A 15529-nucleotide genomic window follows, 5' to 3' on the forward strand; every position below is an offset into this window, starting at 1 on the left:
CTCATAGGGAGGAGGTTTCTTCGATCCGTGAAGAACTCGAGAGGGTCTCGCGCAAGTTGGAGAGTGCCGAAGAGGAGCTCATCTTGTGCAAGAAGGCTCTTGCACAAGGAAGTCCGTCAACGTCTGATGTAAGGACTACATCCTCTAAAGTAGATGTTCCACGACCTAAGGCTTTCAAAGGGACAAGAAATGCGAAGGAACTAGATAATTTTCTATGGAGTATGGAGCAATACTTCCGAGCGAACGTCGTTACCGACGATGCACTTAAGGTTAGCACGGCATGTCTCTACCTCGAGGACACCGCTATGGTATGGTGGAGGAGGAGACAAGGGGACATAGAGAAAGGCACTTGCACCATAGACACTTGGGCTGAATTCAAGGGTGAGCTCAGGAAGCAATTTTATCCTAGCAATGTTGAAGAAGAGGCCAGGGGTAGGCTAAGGCGTCTTCAACACAAGGGAAGCATTCGCGAGTATGTGAAGGAATTCACCGAGGTACTACTTGAGATCCCTGACTATCCTGATAAAGAAGCTTTCTTTGCCTTTATGGATGGATTGCAACAGTGGGCTAAACTTGAGATCCAGAGACGTGGTGCTCAAGACTTGACCACCGCTATCTCCATTGCTGAGTCCCTTATTGAGTTCAAGAAACCCGAGAAGCCAAAGCTGAAAGACAAGGGCGGCAAGGGAAAGAGTGGGGGAGAGCATCACCGAGGCAAGGAGACCACGGACAAGTCGAAGGGTCCTAAGGAGTACAAAGCTGGAGAAAGGCCATCACTTAAATGCTTCTTTTGTGAAGGACCACATAAAGCAAGGGATTGCCCAAAGAAGGCTAAACTTTCGGCATTGATCGAGGAAAGGGAGGAACGGGAACGAGAAGAGGAGAGAGTAGGATCCCTATAACTCCTCAATGCAATTAAGGCAATGGTGGAGATGCCCAAGTCCGGAAGGAAGGGACGGTTATTTGTGGAAACCGAGATTGGAGGACACACCGTCAAAGCACTTGTGGACACGGGAGCTTCCAACAACTTCCTTAGAGTGGAAGAGGCCAAAAAGTTGGGCATTCACTACCAAGGAGAACGTGGTTGGCTTAAGGCAGTCAATTCAGGACCGAGGGCTACCTTTGGAGTTGCTCGCGATGTCAAGGTAAGCTTGGGCAATTGGAACGGCCTCGTAGACTTCTCCATTGTCACCATGGATGACTATCCAATTGTCTTGGGTATGGAATTCATGGACAAGGTTAAGGCTGTGCCAATCCCCTTTGCCAACACGATGTGCATCTTGGAAGAAGGTAACACCCGACTAGTATCTCTAGAACGGGAAACCCAACTCCGAGAAAAGCAGATTTCGGCCATGCAACTCTCCAAAGGCATAAAGAAGAAGCAGCCCACATATCTAGTCGCTTTGAAAGAAGAAGCAGTAGCCTCGCCAACTAAAAACCTCCCGAGGTGTATTGAGCATGTCCTAGAAGAATTCAAGGACATGATGCCACCCGAGTTGCCCAAGAGGTTGCCACCAAAGAGAGAGGTGGACCACAAGATAGAGTTGGTGCCTGGTGCCACACCACCTGCGGCAGTGCCTTACCGTATGGCGCCTCCGGAGCTTGAGGAACTTAGGAGGCAATTGAAGGAGTTGGTGGACATGGGATATATCCGTCCATCAAAAGCACCTTATGGAGCCCCATTATTATTCCAGAAGAAGCATGATGGGTCACTTCGGTTATGCATCGACTACCGGGCGCTTAACAAGATCACGGTGAAGAACAAGTACCCAATCCCACTTATTGCCGATCTCTTTGATCAACTTGGCCAAGCTCGTTGGTTTACCAAGTTGGATCTAAGGTCGGGATATTATCAAGTACGGATAGCCGAGGGAGACGAACCAAAGACAACATGTGTCACGAGGTATGGTTCGTATGAATTTCTTGTGATGCCTTTCGGACTCACAAATGCACCAGCAACATTTTGCACCCTCATGAATCGAGTCCTACAACCGTTCTTGGACAAGTTCGTGGTGGTATACTTGGATGACATTGTCATTTATAGCAAGATGTTGGAGGAGCACGTGAAGCATCTTAGGCAAGTCTTCCAAGTCCTCAGGGAGAACGAGTTGTACGTCAAGAAGGAGAAATGTGCCTTTGCTCAACAGGAAGTAACTTTCTTAGGGCACATTGTCGGAGGGGGAAAACTACGGATGGATGAGTCCAAGGTGCGTGCTATACAGGAATGGGAGTCGCCAAGGAAGGTACCCGAACTTCGTTCTTTCCTTGGATTGGCCAACTATTATCGAAAATTCATCAAAGGCTACTCTGCGATAGCCGCCCCCCTCATTGATCTTTTAAAGAAAAACCGAGTATGGGATTGGGATGATAAGTGTCAAGCCGCTTTTGAGGAGTTGAAAGCAGCCGTGATCAAGGAACCGGTGTTGGCCTTGCCTGACCACACCAAATCATACGAGGTACAAACGGATGCTTCGGACTTCGCCTTAGGAGGAGTCCTAATGCAAGAAGGTCATCCGGTGGCTTACGAGAGTCGTAAGCTCAATGATGCAGAACGGCGTTACACAATCCAAGAGAAGGAGATGACGGCGGTGGTGCATTGCCTGAGAACGTGGAGACATTATTTGCTGGGTACCAAGTTCATTGTGAAAACCGATAATGTCGCCACAAGTTACTTCCTTAAGCAGAAGAAGCTTACACCGAAGCAGGTAAGGTGGCAAGCCTTCTTAGCAGAGTTCGACTTTGTGATGGAGTATAAGCCAGGAAAAGGGAACGTCGTGGCCGACGCATTGAGTAGAAAGGCTGAACTTGCCTCCATCACTAGCCCGAGTTTTCCTTTGGTTGATCGAGTCAAGGAGGGACTAAAGCAAGACCCACAAGCCAAAAGTTTGATGGAATTGGCAAGTCAAGGGAAGACACGCCGGTTTTGGCTTGAGGATGGGGTGCTCATAACCAAAGGAAACCGAGTGTACATGCCGAAATGGCAAGGCTTAAGGAAGGAGATCATTAAGGAGTGCCATGACTCGAGGTGGGCTGGACATCCCGGAGTTCGACGCACGATGGCACTCATTGAGCGAGCATACTTTTGGCCCCAGATGCGAGATGATGTAGAGCTCTACGTGAAGACTTGCCTTGTGTGTCAACAAGACAAGGTGGAACAACGCCCCGTTTCTGGCTTACTAGAGCCACTTCTGATTCCCGAGAGACCATGGGAAAGTATTTCCATGGACTTCATCACTTGTTTGCCGAAGACAGAAGGATGCAGCAACATTATGGTGGTGGTGGACCGGTTTAGCAAGTATGGAGTGTTCATACCAGTCCAAACCAAATTCACTGCAGAAGATGCTGCAAAGTTATTCTTCAAGTTCGTGGTAAAGTATTGGGGCATACCAAAGACTATTGTGAGCGATCGGGACACTCGCTTCACAGGACGATTTTGGATGGAGCTCTTCAAAATTATGGGGTCCGAACTTAACTTTTCCACAAGCTTTCACCCACAGACCGATGGCCAAACAGAGAGGGTGAACGCTTTACTTGAACTATACTTGAGGCACTACGTAAGTGCCAACCAGAAGGACTGGGCTAAGCTCTTGGACATTGCCCAGTTTTCATACAACTTGCAGAAAAGTGAATCAACTGGGTCAAGTCCGTTCGAGTTAGCCACGGGGCAACAACCGATGACTCCGCACACTTTAGCTGTTGGCTATAAAGGCCCGAGTCCTTCAGCTTTCAAGTTTGCTAAGGGGTGGCATGAAAAATCAGACATGGCAAGGGCGTACTTAGCTAAGGCCGCAAAAAAGATGAAGAAGTGGGCCGACGCTAAGAGGAGGCACTTAGAGTTTGAGGAAGGTGACTTAGTCATGGTGAAGCTCCTTCCTCATCAAAGCCGAAGGTTCGCCAAGGTTCATAAAGGGCTAGTGAGGCGCTATGAAGGACCGTTTCCTATAGAGAAACGCATCGGTAAGCTAGCCTATCGCTTGACTCTACCTTCACACTTGGAGATGCATCCTGTTTTTCACGTAAGTCTACTGAAGCCATACAACAAAGACAAGGATGAACCAAGTAGAGGTGAGTCTAGAAGAGCCCCTACAGCAATTACTACGGTGCCAGAACGGGAAGTTGAGGAAATCCTCGCGCGTCGAGTAATACCGAGACGTGGGAGTCATCCGAGCTACATTGAATACTTTGTTAAATGGAAAGGATCTCCCGATAGTGAAGCAAGCTGGGAACACGAGCTGGCTTTATGGGACTATAAGGAGAAGATTGAGGCATACAAGAGGGATGCGCCGAGGACGTCGCCACATTAAGTGGGGGAGAATGTAACGCACCGCTCATGTTTTGCCCAAAATGCACAAAGGCTCGCTGCCCAGAACTGTCCAAAGGTGTCCACAAAAGTCTTGGGTAAGTCTGGAACTCTCTAGAAATGTGTGGAACTTGTTGGGGAAGCTTGGAGGGTTCCAGAATACTATAGATAATTGTAGAGGCACCTAACCCCTTTGTAAATATCTAGATATTTTTGTAGAGTATTCTAGATACAACATTGTAACCGTTGGATCAAGTAGATCTTAGCCGTCCATTGAGGAGGTGGAGAACTATAAATACCCCTCCCCCTCATTCATTTCTCACACCCAAGAAAGTGAGAGTGTTGTAAGTACTTTAAGAGATCAATACAAAGTTCTTTCTTTGAGTCTCTTGTTCCTTGTGAGTAGGCTGACTAGCAACTTAGAGCATGAGATTTGCTAGGCCGCACGGTTCGTTGGAATTATGACCAAGTCCGTGACAACTGGCACGGATCAACGAGGCCGCGGACAAGAAGACGGATGCCCTTTATTTTGGTTCGAAATGCGCTGGCAAAGAGAGGGAAAAAAACAAGAACAAATTTTTAAGACCAGAAATAAGTACTTCCATCAACACCCAGGGCAGTGGATTTCACTTTCTAGTTTCTATCAACGAGCTCCGAGAACTGATACTACCCGAGCGAATTGTAAGACTCAGCTGAGTAATATTCAGTGTTAGCTCAGTTTCAAGTGCTCCTGTCCGACGGCGAAGGCGGCGGATAATGGAAAACGCCGACGTCTTCTTGGGCTTACATGATTTCTTGGAGCGCATGCGCCAACCATCTGCCGCCGATTTCGTCAAAGCAATTAAGAGGTTTTTAATTTACGACTATCAAGATCAAAATTTCCCTCTTTCTGTGTTCTCGATTCGACTCTTCGAAGTTATCCGTCTCTGTGCATTTCTGTCAAATTCCAATGTTATTGCGTTTGTTTATTGTTTTCGCAAGTAACAAGTTTTAAGGTTTTTCCTTTTCTGGGTAGATTTTGATGGTATCTCTAGTCATTTGTTTACTTGATATACCTATATATCCACCACGTCGAGGATTTATCCGAAATGCTTCGTGGAGAAGATCTAGACTCTGATTTGATGGTTTCTCTGAGGTTTAAAGCCTTAGGCGGTTTTTGTCTGTGATCCAGTATTTAAACTCGTTACGTTGATCAACAGAGTCATTAAGCATCTATAGAACTCTCTTCGCAAAGTATATTCTGATAAGAAGTTGGAACTTGGAACCAATAAAAGCTCTATCCTTTATGAGATCATGGGACTGTCAAGGAAAATCTTGTGAGTGGGACGCTTTATTTTGCAGCTTTATTGTATCGTTCTCGAATAATGCTCCAGATCCAGAAAGGGATAGTGCCGCTGTACAGCAATTCTTTACCAGTATGGAAGCAGCTTTCAGGGCTCATCCACTTTGGGCTGGGTGCTCTGAGGAAGAGCTGGAGAGTGCTGGTGAAGTGAGTTTCAGTTAAACTTTGCTTTCTTTCTGAATTTCTGTGAGTTATTAGGTGGCTTTGATCTGAGGCTTTTGTGGTGATAAGCATTATTGCTGACAAACAGTGCCCTGGCCAAATATTGTTCCTTCCTTTTCCCTCTCACTTTCTCTTAGTCCGTTTGGTATGAGGGAATGAAAGGAAGGAGAGGGGGGGGGGGGGATTTTAATGGGCTTGATTTGAAAAACTGAAAAAGTGGGGTTAATGTTTTTAATTAAATTATTCTTTTATCCTACATCTTCTCTTTATTAAAATTTTAAAACCACACTTCTTCAGTTTTTTAAATTGAGCTCATTAAAATTTTTCCTTCTCTCCCCTCCCCTCCATTTCTCTCGTATCAAACATAGGGTTTGTCAGCCGATGCTCAAGAGATAAGGAAAAGAGCATAAAAATGAAGGGGAAAAGGTGAAGAAAACAAAATATAGATGGCTAACAAATAAGGCCTTTTTTTACTTGCACGTTTTATCTGGTTCATTCTATACTGGTCAATGTTGTCAGAAAAAGAGGAGGCATTGGTTCACTGAACCATAGTTGGACTGGTCTCAATTAAAATGATATCTTTTAATTAACACATATAAAAAATTAACTTAGACAATATTTATTCATATATTGCCGTACATGTCTAAATATGTCCTGTAATTTCTGTTCATATCAGTCTGATACGTGCTAAGCTAATATAATTTCATACAATATTCGAGGGAGGCCTTTTCATGGATATTGTTAGATGATGTTATGGTTTTCTGTATCTAATGTTTAACCCCTTCTGGGGAGTATTGGACTTGCACACTACTGCTGTCATACACCTCAAACTCAGAGAATTTGTCACTGGTCAGAGAGACATTCTAAGGATGCCTATTTTCTTAAGCTTGAAGTGTTTTTTAATTAGTAGAGTGAAAAAATATTCTATAAAGAAATAATAATAGAGCGACAGTTTGCTAACCACTTTTAGAAAAGGCTCAATTCTGTTAACCTTTAGTTACAGTGTGCTGCAGTCATCTATAGGAGGCTAGCAGCCTCTTATTCCTTTCTTTTTCTAATTTAAATTAATAAAATATGTCTATACTTTTCCCTTGAATTTGTGGATGCATTGTATTTATATTGTAGTTGACAAGTGACTCATATACGACGGAAGTTCAAGTCACATGTATCACTGTAAACTTGTGATAATTTATCTTGTTTGCCTGCTTGTTAATGTACTTCAACGGTTAAAGCATAGCCTTGCAATTTCTGCCAAGAAAGTAATTTCAACAGGACGTCCCTCTGGTTCTGTTCAATTGTAGCAGCTGTACTTGACAATAAGTTTCAGGGTTCCTGTGGCTTCTCTCAGCTGAGATGAATACCTTAACTAGATAACTGAAACTTATCATTAACTCTTGCTCTGCCTCTGTATACTTTATTCATTATGATTAGAAAGCAATTCATATGGCTTCTCCTTGAAACTTGTTCTGATACTACTTGGCTTCATCAATTCTTTTATCTCTTTACCTTTGGGTTTTACTCATATACAGGGGCTGGAGAAGTATGTCATGACGAAGTTATTTACCCGTGTATTTGCTTCGCTTCCAGATGATGTAAAACTTGATGAGCATCTTTCTGAAAAGATGGCTTTGATTCAACAGTTCATTCGACCAGAAAATTTGGATGTCAAGTCAAATTTTCAGAATGAAACATCATGGTTGGTGAGTGTTTAACTACAAATTGAAAATGGGTTCATTTAAAACTCTTAATTATAGATTTCAGATGCAGGTTACGTCTTTGGCAACTGAGTACATTGTTTAACTTGTTTATGGTTTTCCATGTCCCTGCACTTTGCTAATTTATGCTTTCCCCTCTTTAAATTCCCTTTTAGACCTTACTGCTGCTGTCTTATTACTTATTATATTGTTTGCAGCTTGCTCAGAAGGAATTACAGAAGATCAACATGTACAAGGCACCCAGAGACAAACTAGTGTGTATCCTGAATTGTTGCAAGGTTATCAACAACTTACTGATTAATGCTTCTGTTGCTTCAAATTCAAATCCTCCGGGAGCTGATGAATTTCTTCCTGTGCTGATTTATGTTACCATAAAGGTAATCTCAACATTTTAGCGTTGAATGACTGCTAAAGATGGTGATTCAGCTTCACATAGCATGCTTTCTAAATATTCACTAATATGCGTAAGTAGAGCTAAAGATTGAAGATTGAAGAATGCTGAACTGGGCAAGTGAGAAGGAATGCCATGGCTTACTTGAGTTATAATTTAGTACATACTTGAATGGCTTGCTTTCTCCTGCCAGCTTAGAAGTTAAAACCCATCTGATTTTTATGGCGCCATAATTTTTTCCTTCCTGAGTGCCATTTAATGTGGACTTTGCTTGTTATTTTGTAGCTGCATATCCTCTTCTCTCATTAATGTTACTATGCAGGCAAACCCTCCACAACTTTACTCCAACCTACTGTACATACAAAGGTTTAGACGTCAATCACGATTGGTAGCAGAGTCAGCTTATTTTTTCACAAACATGCTCTCTGCTGAGTCCTTCATCAGAAACATTGATGCTAAAGCCATTTCAATGGATGAAGCCGAGTTTGAGAGGAACATGGAATCTGCTCGTGCTGTTCTCTTTGGGCTGTCAACTGATTTGCAAGATCAGCCTAGATTGCTTGATCAAAATTCTGAAGACCATTCGAGAGGAGAACTAGTTAAGGAGTTTGCATTACAAACTACATCATCTGAATCGAAGTCTGAAAATAAGAAAGTATCTTTTGCTGATCAGTCACCAATAACAAAGATCCCATCCCTATCAGATCTGGAGAATAAAGGAGCTAGTATGCTTTTGAAGGAGGATGGGGTGAATGAAGTTTTCAGGGAGTATCCATATTTGTTTGCTCGTGCTGGTGATCTAACAGTCAGTGATGTGGAAGGCCTGCTAAATAATTACAAACAACTTGTTATCAAGTACGTATGTCTTTCCAAGGGCTTAGGTGTTTCTCCCACATCTCATCCTCCATCTGATACACAAATCAATGTACAAAATCTCGTTGAAACCAAAATAGATTCTTCAGATAGCAGACCTGTAGATGCAGATGAAAAGACAGAAAAATCTCCGGATAGCACAGAGGATATTTCTGATGGAGTATCACTTTCTAAGGAGAAAAATCTTGAACGCGATCTGCCCCAGGATGGGGCAGTTGCACCTCCGGCTGGAGGCAGTTTAGAATCGTCTAACTGATAGCAACTAGCATCTAGATTGTTCGTAAACATGTTTTCTTTATTTTATTTTTTCTTTTCATGTAATATTAGCTTATGTTTCCCGTTCTGGGGTGGTTGCCATTAGTTTTCAGACGGGCTGGCAATACCACCTTTGGTGTTAATGAACTCGTTTCAGAATTTTGAACTCCAGTGAGAAAGTTCCTGAGAAGAACGGTGAGATTTGGCCTTTATTTGCAATAGATGGGGAGAATGGTTGTAAACACTAAACACGTAAAATAATTTCGTTAATCAATGTATAAGCATTTTATGCGGACGCAAGAATCCTGACTTGTTCTTTTGCGGTACTACAATGAACGTTGCTAACTTCTAATCCGAGGCAGATTATAGTGGAATGAATAATTTCCCTCATTAGTTTCCAATGGAATGGATGACGGGAAATTATTGATATGTCTATTATTTATAAATTAACCATGTTTAAACTCCAAATTTGTATTAATGGTGGTTGAATTGGACTTTCAAATAATTATTTGACAGTTTCTTGTTCATCCATGGGGCTGAAACACACTGCGTTTAAACTACAAGAGGAGCTCATGATGCTACCAGAGCTTCAACCTACGCTGGCTATGAATTAAGAGGTAGGGAAAGAATCACAACCGACGCCGGGCCACAGGGTAGCCTGTGTCAGTTTCATGTATTGTTGAGAAATCAGTGCCTTACGAGCACATCTGGTATTAGTCGTAAGCTCGCTCAAACACTTAATATGCTTGTAGAGCCTAATCTCTTCACACGGCATGAAATCAATTTTCCTAGCAAGTGTTGCACCAAGTAAGGTTAATTAAATCGTAATTAGATATCCCATTGGATTTGACACCTGAGACACCCTGAAAAGATTTTGTTACTGCGATTGACTATATATACTTCTAATTATAAGAGTTAATTGACTAATTTGAGGAGATTAAAAAAAAAGTTAAGTTAGTTATTTGTAATAAATAGATGTTTCCTTTTTAAAAATATCCTTGCTAATCAAGTGTATTGGTTAGAACTACTATTGTTACAATGACTAATTTGAAAAAAAAATGTATAAATATGATAGACAAAATAGATTGAGATTTTATATTTAGAGCCAAAATAAAAGTCAAACAAGATCTTATATTAAGGATCGGAGGTAGTATTACACGATTAAAAGTCAATCAAGTTTCTGGTGCGGTTATTGAAAACATGCTTAGTCTTACCTAATTGTGAAGCTTGATAGGGTAACAAAGCGGTCTTAACATAACTAAGCCTCGTAAATTATCTAACTGGTTAGTCGTGACCCTACAGGTATCGTACCTTTTTTTCTCCCTTTTTGGTTCCAATATTGGGTATTGTACCTGCTGCTATCGTTAATGTCGGATCATTCTCTCTCTCTCAGAACAATTCTCTCGTCCTTTTCCTTTTTCTCTCAGAACACCTTTACTAACTATTTTGAAAAGAACAAACGCTACATTAATTTTGTGAATTTATGTAGCTGTGTTGTTCGGTTAGCAGGAATAACCCTGGATTTAGCAACTTGTTTCATTTGCTTGTGTTTAAAATGCATCATGACCATTGGAGCTGAAGTACGTACAGTTCACATTTCACAAATCAGATTCAACCAACATATGAAACAATGCGTGAAGGAGGAAGTGCATATAATTAGGTGGAAATAGATATGCTCAAGAGTTGTTTCTTCCACACATTCAAACTCAAGAAGAGCTTGATTGGGATAGATATGTTAAATCACGCACATATCATATCAAGAAATTATCTTATGCTTTTTTGACAACGGTGGATAGCACCGCTCCCTTGTCTATTCGCTTTTGTATTCTTCTGATAGGTCTTATTCACTAAATAATGCAAGAATCATACTGGTAATGCTGCCTCCCCGTCCAATTTTTTGAACCACATAAATTCACTAGTATCCACCATGCTTGCATAAAAAATTTGAATCAATGGTGCCTTGCTTGGCTGTGACTTCTAGGATCTGGGCCAATTGAATATTTGACTCGTCAATATAAGCTAGGCTGTAATATGGAGTCTCTCAGTTAAGTCTATTCTTAAGCCCACGCGATGAAGGAGATATCTTTAGAACACAGTTAAATAATCCTAAAAACGTTCAACTCAGAGAGATAGCTCACAGACAGGCATGTCCTGCTGTTTGAAGACAATCTTTGGTGATAGCTATGTTTTTAGGTGGCTGGCTAACCAGATCTATGCCTATTTTACTTTGTTTATTTTGCTTCATCAATTATTGTTGGTCATCTTTATGGGCACTTTTCCCTTGGACATGCCTCCTTTACATAAATTTGCCACAGGAAATCCTCTGTTCTGTTGTTTTCCCCTTTATTCTAGGTTATAATCCCCTAAAGGTTAGGCCTTCCTAATCTCATGCCTTCAAATAGATGGTTACAGGAGCCAAATTATAATTTTAGAATGATGACCAACTGCATGTGGATGTTGGGAAAAAGTTGATTCCAGAAGCGAAATTCTCTTGCTTCTTTTTAAAGTCATTCGACTATGATTAAAGGAAGCCCCGTATAGAGGGAAGAAGGAGGAACCTGATACGAGGGAAAAAAACAAAAAACAAAAAAATAGAGATAATTAACGAAGTGGTTGGAGTGGGGAAGCCCTGCTTCTAACACTGGAATTTAATTCTTTCAATCAAGTTCTGCTCTCTAGCCTCTGCCTGTTTTCTTAATTCAGTTTGAGTCTGTTCTTTAACCATACTTTAGAAATTAAACTTATTCATCTTAACTAGGAAAATTGAGAATTAATTAAGAGCCTAAAACACTTCAATCACGTGCCTCTCACGTGAACACAGTCGCGGCGTGTCGGCCGCCGGCAGTGTGCTTTGCCAATACACATGAACATTCATTGATGTGTAAATTTCACATTTTGTTGCCACCAAAAAAAAAAAATTCACATTTTATTTTCACCAGATTATTCGAGACTCCTACCCTGTTATTGGCGGCAGGGGTTTGTTATTAGAAAATTGTTTGGAAAAAAATTATTATTAGAAATTTGTGAATAATATAGCTTATTGCAAGCTCTGCAAGAATACAAGACACCTACTTTAGTTTTATTTTAATCTCTCTCATTTAAGCTATAAATAAGATTCGTGTATAAATTTACGCCAACTGAAGTTTTATTATTTAAAAAATAAATATTAATAGTTAGCTTGAGGGATCAAATATGTCTATTGATTACCGAAAAAAAAAAATGGAGAGTGCGCTTCCATGAAGATTTTCTGCGTACAGTCTATGATTTACTTTGGCAACAACCGACTAGTGACTTATTCAAAGATAAACCGACTTCTAACTGTGAACAAATCAAAGTTGACATGTTGCATATATATTTGTTCCTGTCGAAATAATAATGAGAAGGTTGAAATATAGAACAATATGGACAATAGGCTTGGAGGGCAATATAATATATGTATATCAAATTCAAATGTGGTTGGTAGATTTTTTTTTTTTTTATATCCTTCAAATATTTTCTTAATATTTCAGAAGAAAAGTTGAGCTGTAATAATGGATCTTTTAAAATATTTTCATAAATTTTAAAGACCTAATGGTGGTTTGGCAAGAAGTCTAGTGACAAAGTGTACCCTAGTGGTCATAAGGAAGTTTACTTAGGTCTTGTCCTAATTAAAATGTATTTTTTTTGTACAATAATTAAAATAATGCTTTATCCTGCCGAATTTCAAAATTGTACCGCAACGAATATTCATATTTGCGTGTGGGCATTCGATTATCTAAATTTTTAAAATAACTTGGTTTGAAAAAAAAAAAATTGGTTTGAATTTGTGAGAGCAAAACGGATCCACCTCACCAGATCCGTCACCGTACTGAAAATTTAATTTCAGCTGTATACATCCATTAAATTTCATCCAAGCGTTGAAAAATAAAGCGGGCCACTTTAATATAACCACATAAATTGTTTTATTTCCATATATACTTGTGCTGGATTTGCTGCCTCTATTAATATGATCCCTACGGAAAAGCGATATCTAGTTTTCTATTAAGCGGGGTAATTTGGACTTTTAACCAAAGTCTTCACTTGCGGGAAAAAGTTAAAGCATGAGATTTTTTTTTTTCCAATCAAAATATGATCTCATTGCGTGACACTGTGAGACTAGAAATGGCGTAATGGTGATGCCAACACGAATTAAAGAAAATGTAAAAAGAAAAGGAAAACAAAGTAAAGAGGAAATAGGGATATTCAAAAAAAGACAAACAGAGTAAAGTGAGCTTACTTAATGAATCATGATATCAGTTTACTTGAGAAAGTATAAGCCATCATAATAACCTTCCAGTGAACGTGGCTTCCCTCTCTAATTTGTGCTGCCCTTCTTCTCTTTTGACCCTTTGATCTTATCCTCAACAGATCTTCACGACCCCTGCTATGATAGCACGCAACACAGCGAATGAGTATTGTATGGATCGTTCTTCGGTCAACTAAGACTAAGGAGGAAAAAAATAATTAAATAAAGAAGTAGCGTTCACCAAAGTGGGAAATTAAGGGGAGACAAAGGGATTGGTCAGCCAGTGATTTTTTTAGAGCCCAAGAGCGTGTGTGTTCTTGCTTGAGATCTAGATCTCAATACAGACGCTTAAGCTTGTCTCATTAGTCCTTTCCTCCCATTAAATTTTTGTGTTGACCATATGTCAGTTTAATTACAAAGACAACAGTCTCCTTGTCCGGCAATATAAACTGTTTTTTGTTCAATTATTTGTTTCATCTGATAATGTTTGTTCTGCGTTGATAATTATACATTATTATGACTGGTTATTCATTCTAAACTGTTAAATACATTAATAGAATGGATATTAACTATTGTTGGCATTATGCGAAAGATATTACTACCTCCGGTCCTAATTATAAGACCCAGTTGACTTATTTGAGGAGATTAAGAAAGTAAGTTAAGTTAGTTATTTGTAATAAATAAGTGTTGTCATTCCTAAAATATCCTTGCTAATTAAATGTATTGGCTAGAACTATTATTATTAGAAGGACTATCTTGAAAAAAATGCATAAATATGAGACACAAAATGGATTGGGGTCTTATAATTAGGACCAAACAAAAAGTCAAAGAGGGTCTTATATTAAGTACCGGAGGTAGTATAATTACGTTTAATCATGCCGACCTTTCCCCTGTCCTCAGCTTTTCCGGGATTAAGTAAAGGATCGCAGTAAGTACGCATCGGTTTCCACAATCAACGACCCTCAAACTCCAATCCCGTTTTCCATTTGGCGTCTCACTCTTCCCTCTCCGAACCAGCTTCGTCCTTCTCCCTCTCTCCCAGCTTTTCTCTGTTTCATAACTGAAATTGGGTCAGCTCAGAAAAACATGAGCAATGAAAACCATCGCCACAATCACCATCGGTTTCAGCATCAGAGGCTCCATGTCCAGGAAAGAACCACATTCCTGCCGATGCTCTGTTCAAGGCCGTCAATCAAAGATGTGAGCCTTCCAAGGTGGAAGGACCCGCCGGCGTCTGTCTCCGACGACCCTTTGTCCCCTAGGATCGGCTGCATGGGCCAGGTGAAGAGGAACAACAAGATAGTTGGCTTCCCTACTTCTCATAGACTCACCACATCCATCTCCCCTCCCGCTTTTGGCAAGTACTCCAAGCTTAAAAGGCTCTTCTCCGGAAAAAGCTTGAGCGCCAATCCGGCCACCGTTGCTACTGTTTCTACTACCTGTGGAAGAAGGGTTCGAATGAGTAATACTGATGGGTTCAGGAACGATAATGAAGCTTCTGTAGCTTTGAGCATTGAGAATATGGATCCGCCCTTGCCGGTGATCAAGAGGGTGCAGAGGAAGTCTGAAGAAGAAAGCCAGGCTGATAGTCTTTGGAAAAGGAGGTCTGGTGGCGTTGCATTGAAAAGTCTGCAGCTTCAACAGATTCATCATCCAAGGCATCATCTTCAGCCTACTAGTGTTTGATCACAAAATCTCTGCACTCGAAGTGAAAGGGTAAGATAGATGATGAAAGCCCTTTCTTCCCCTCTTTCTTATTTGGATTTTTCATATAACATAATGTAAATGATCACGTATTGTTTGATTTTCTGGAGTACATAAGATGGTGGGGATCCATACTGTTGGGTTCCAGGAACAGAGGTAATCAGAAAACTCAATTACTCTTGGCTTAAAATCATAGAAACAATTAGGCATGGGAAGGATCAGCGTTTCTTAAAAGACGCCACAATAGTGAGAAAATAGTCCAAATTAGAAGCAATATTTAGTTATAGATCTATGATCTATCATTCCCATTTTTCCTTTTTTGGGTGGTGGGGTGGCGCCAGGATCTATGATCTATTCGAAGAAACTATGAAGTCGGCATTTTCACATGGAGAAAGTGAGGTTCTGATTCCTACTGGCAAAATCATGTGAGGTCCATTAATGAGGGAAGATGAGGAATACCGAGACTGGTGCATAAGTCAGCAATACAGGCTATGGAAAGGTCAGTTTTTATGAAACGACCAAA

At 40.7% G+C, this 15529-nt stretch overlaps 2 protein-coding genes across 4 annotated transcripts; both read left to right on the forward strand.

The window, feature by feature from the left end:
* The first annotated feature begins 4909 nt into the window (after nucleotides 1-4909).
* LOC114716590 (vacuolar protein sorting-associated protein 9A) lies at nucleotides 4910-9338 on the forward strand. 3 transcript variants are annotated; one of them, XM_028901618.1, is made up of 5 exons: nucleotides 4910-5148; nucleotides 5642-5789; nucleotides 7334-7504; nucleotides 7717-7896; nucleotides 8233-9338. In XM_028901618.1, the coding sequence occupies exons 1-5, from the start codon at nucleotides 5057-5059 to the stop codon at nucleotides 9037-9039; spliced, it is 1398 nt and encodes a 465-aa protein (XP_028757451.1). In that variant the 5' UTR covers nucleotides 4910-5056; the 3' UTR covers nucleotides 9040-9338. The 3 variants fall into 3 exon arrangements, with proteins under 3 accessions (XP_028757451.1, XP_028757452.1, XP_028757453.1); XM_028901619.1 differs by lacking the exon at nucleotides 5642-5789 and having other exon boundaries at nucleotides 7392-7504; XM_028901620.1 differs by lacking the exon at nucleotides 5642-5789 and having other exon boundaries at nucleotides 5075-5148.
* A 4901-nt stretch (nucleotides 9339-14239) lies between these two features.
* LOC114716594 (uncharacterized) lies at nucleotides 14240-15159 on the forward strand. Its single transcript, XM_028901623.1, has one exon. The coding sequence runs from the start codon at nucleotides 14389-14391 to the stop codon at nucleotides 14986-14988; it is 600 nt and encodes a 199-aa protein (XP_028757456.1). The 5' UTR covers nucleotides 14240-14388; the 3' UTR covers nucleotides 14989-15159.
* Nucleotides 15160-15529: the final 370 nt, after the last annotated feature.

The sequence above is a fragment of the Neltuma alba genome, unplaced genomic scaffold, assembly GCF_004799145.2.
Source record: "Neltuma alba isolate B1F8T4 unplaced genomic scaffold, ASM479914v2 tig00011681_pilon, whole genome shotgun sequence".
Taxonomy (NCBI): domain Eukaryota; kingdom Viridiplantae; phylum Streptophyta; class Magnoliopsida; order Fabales; family Fabaceae; genus Neltuma; species Neltuma alba.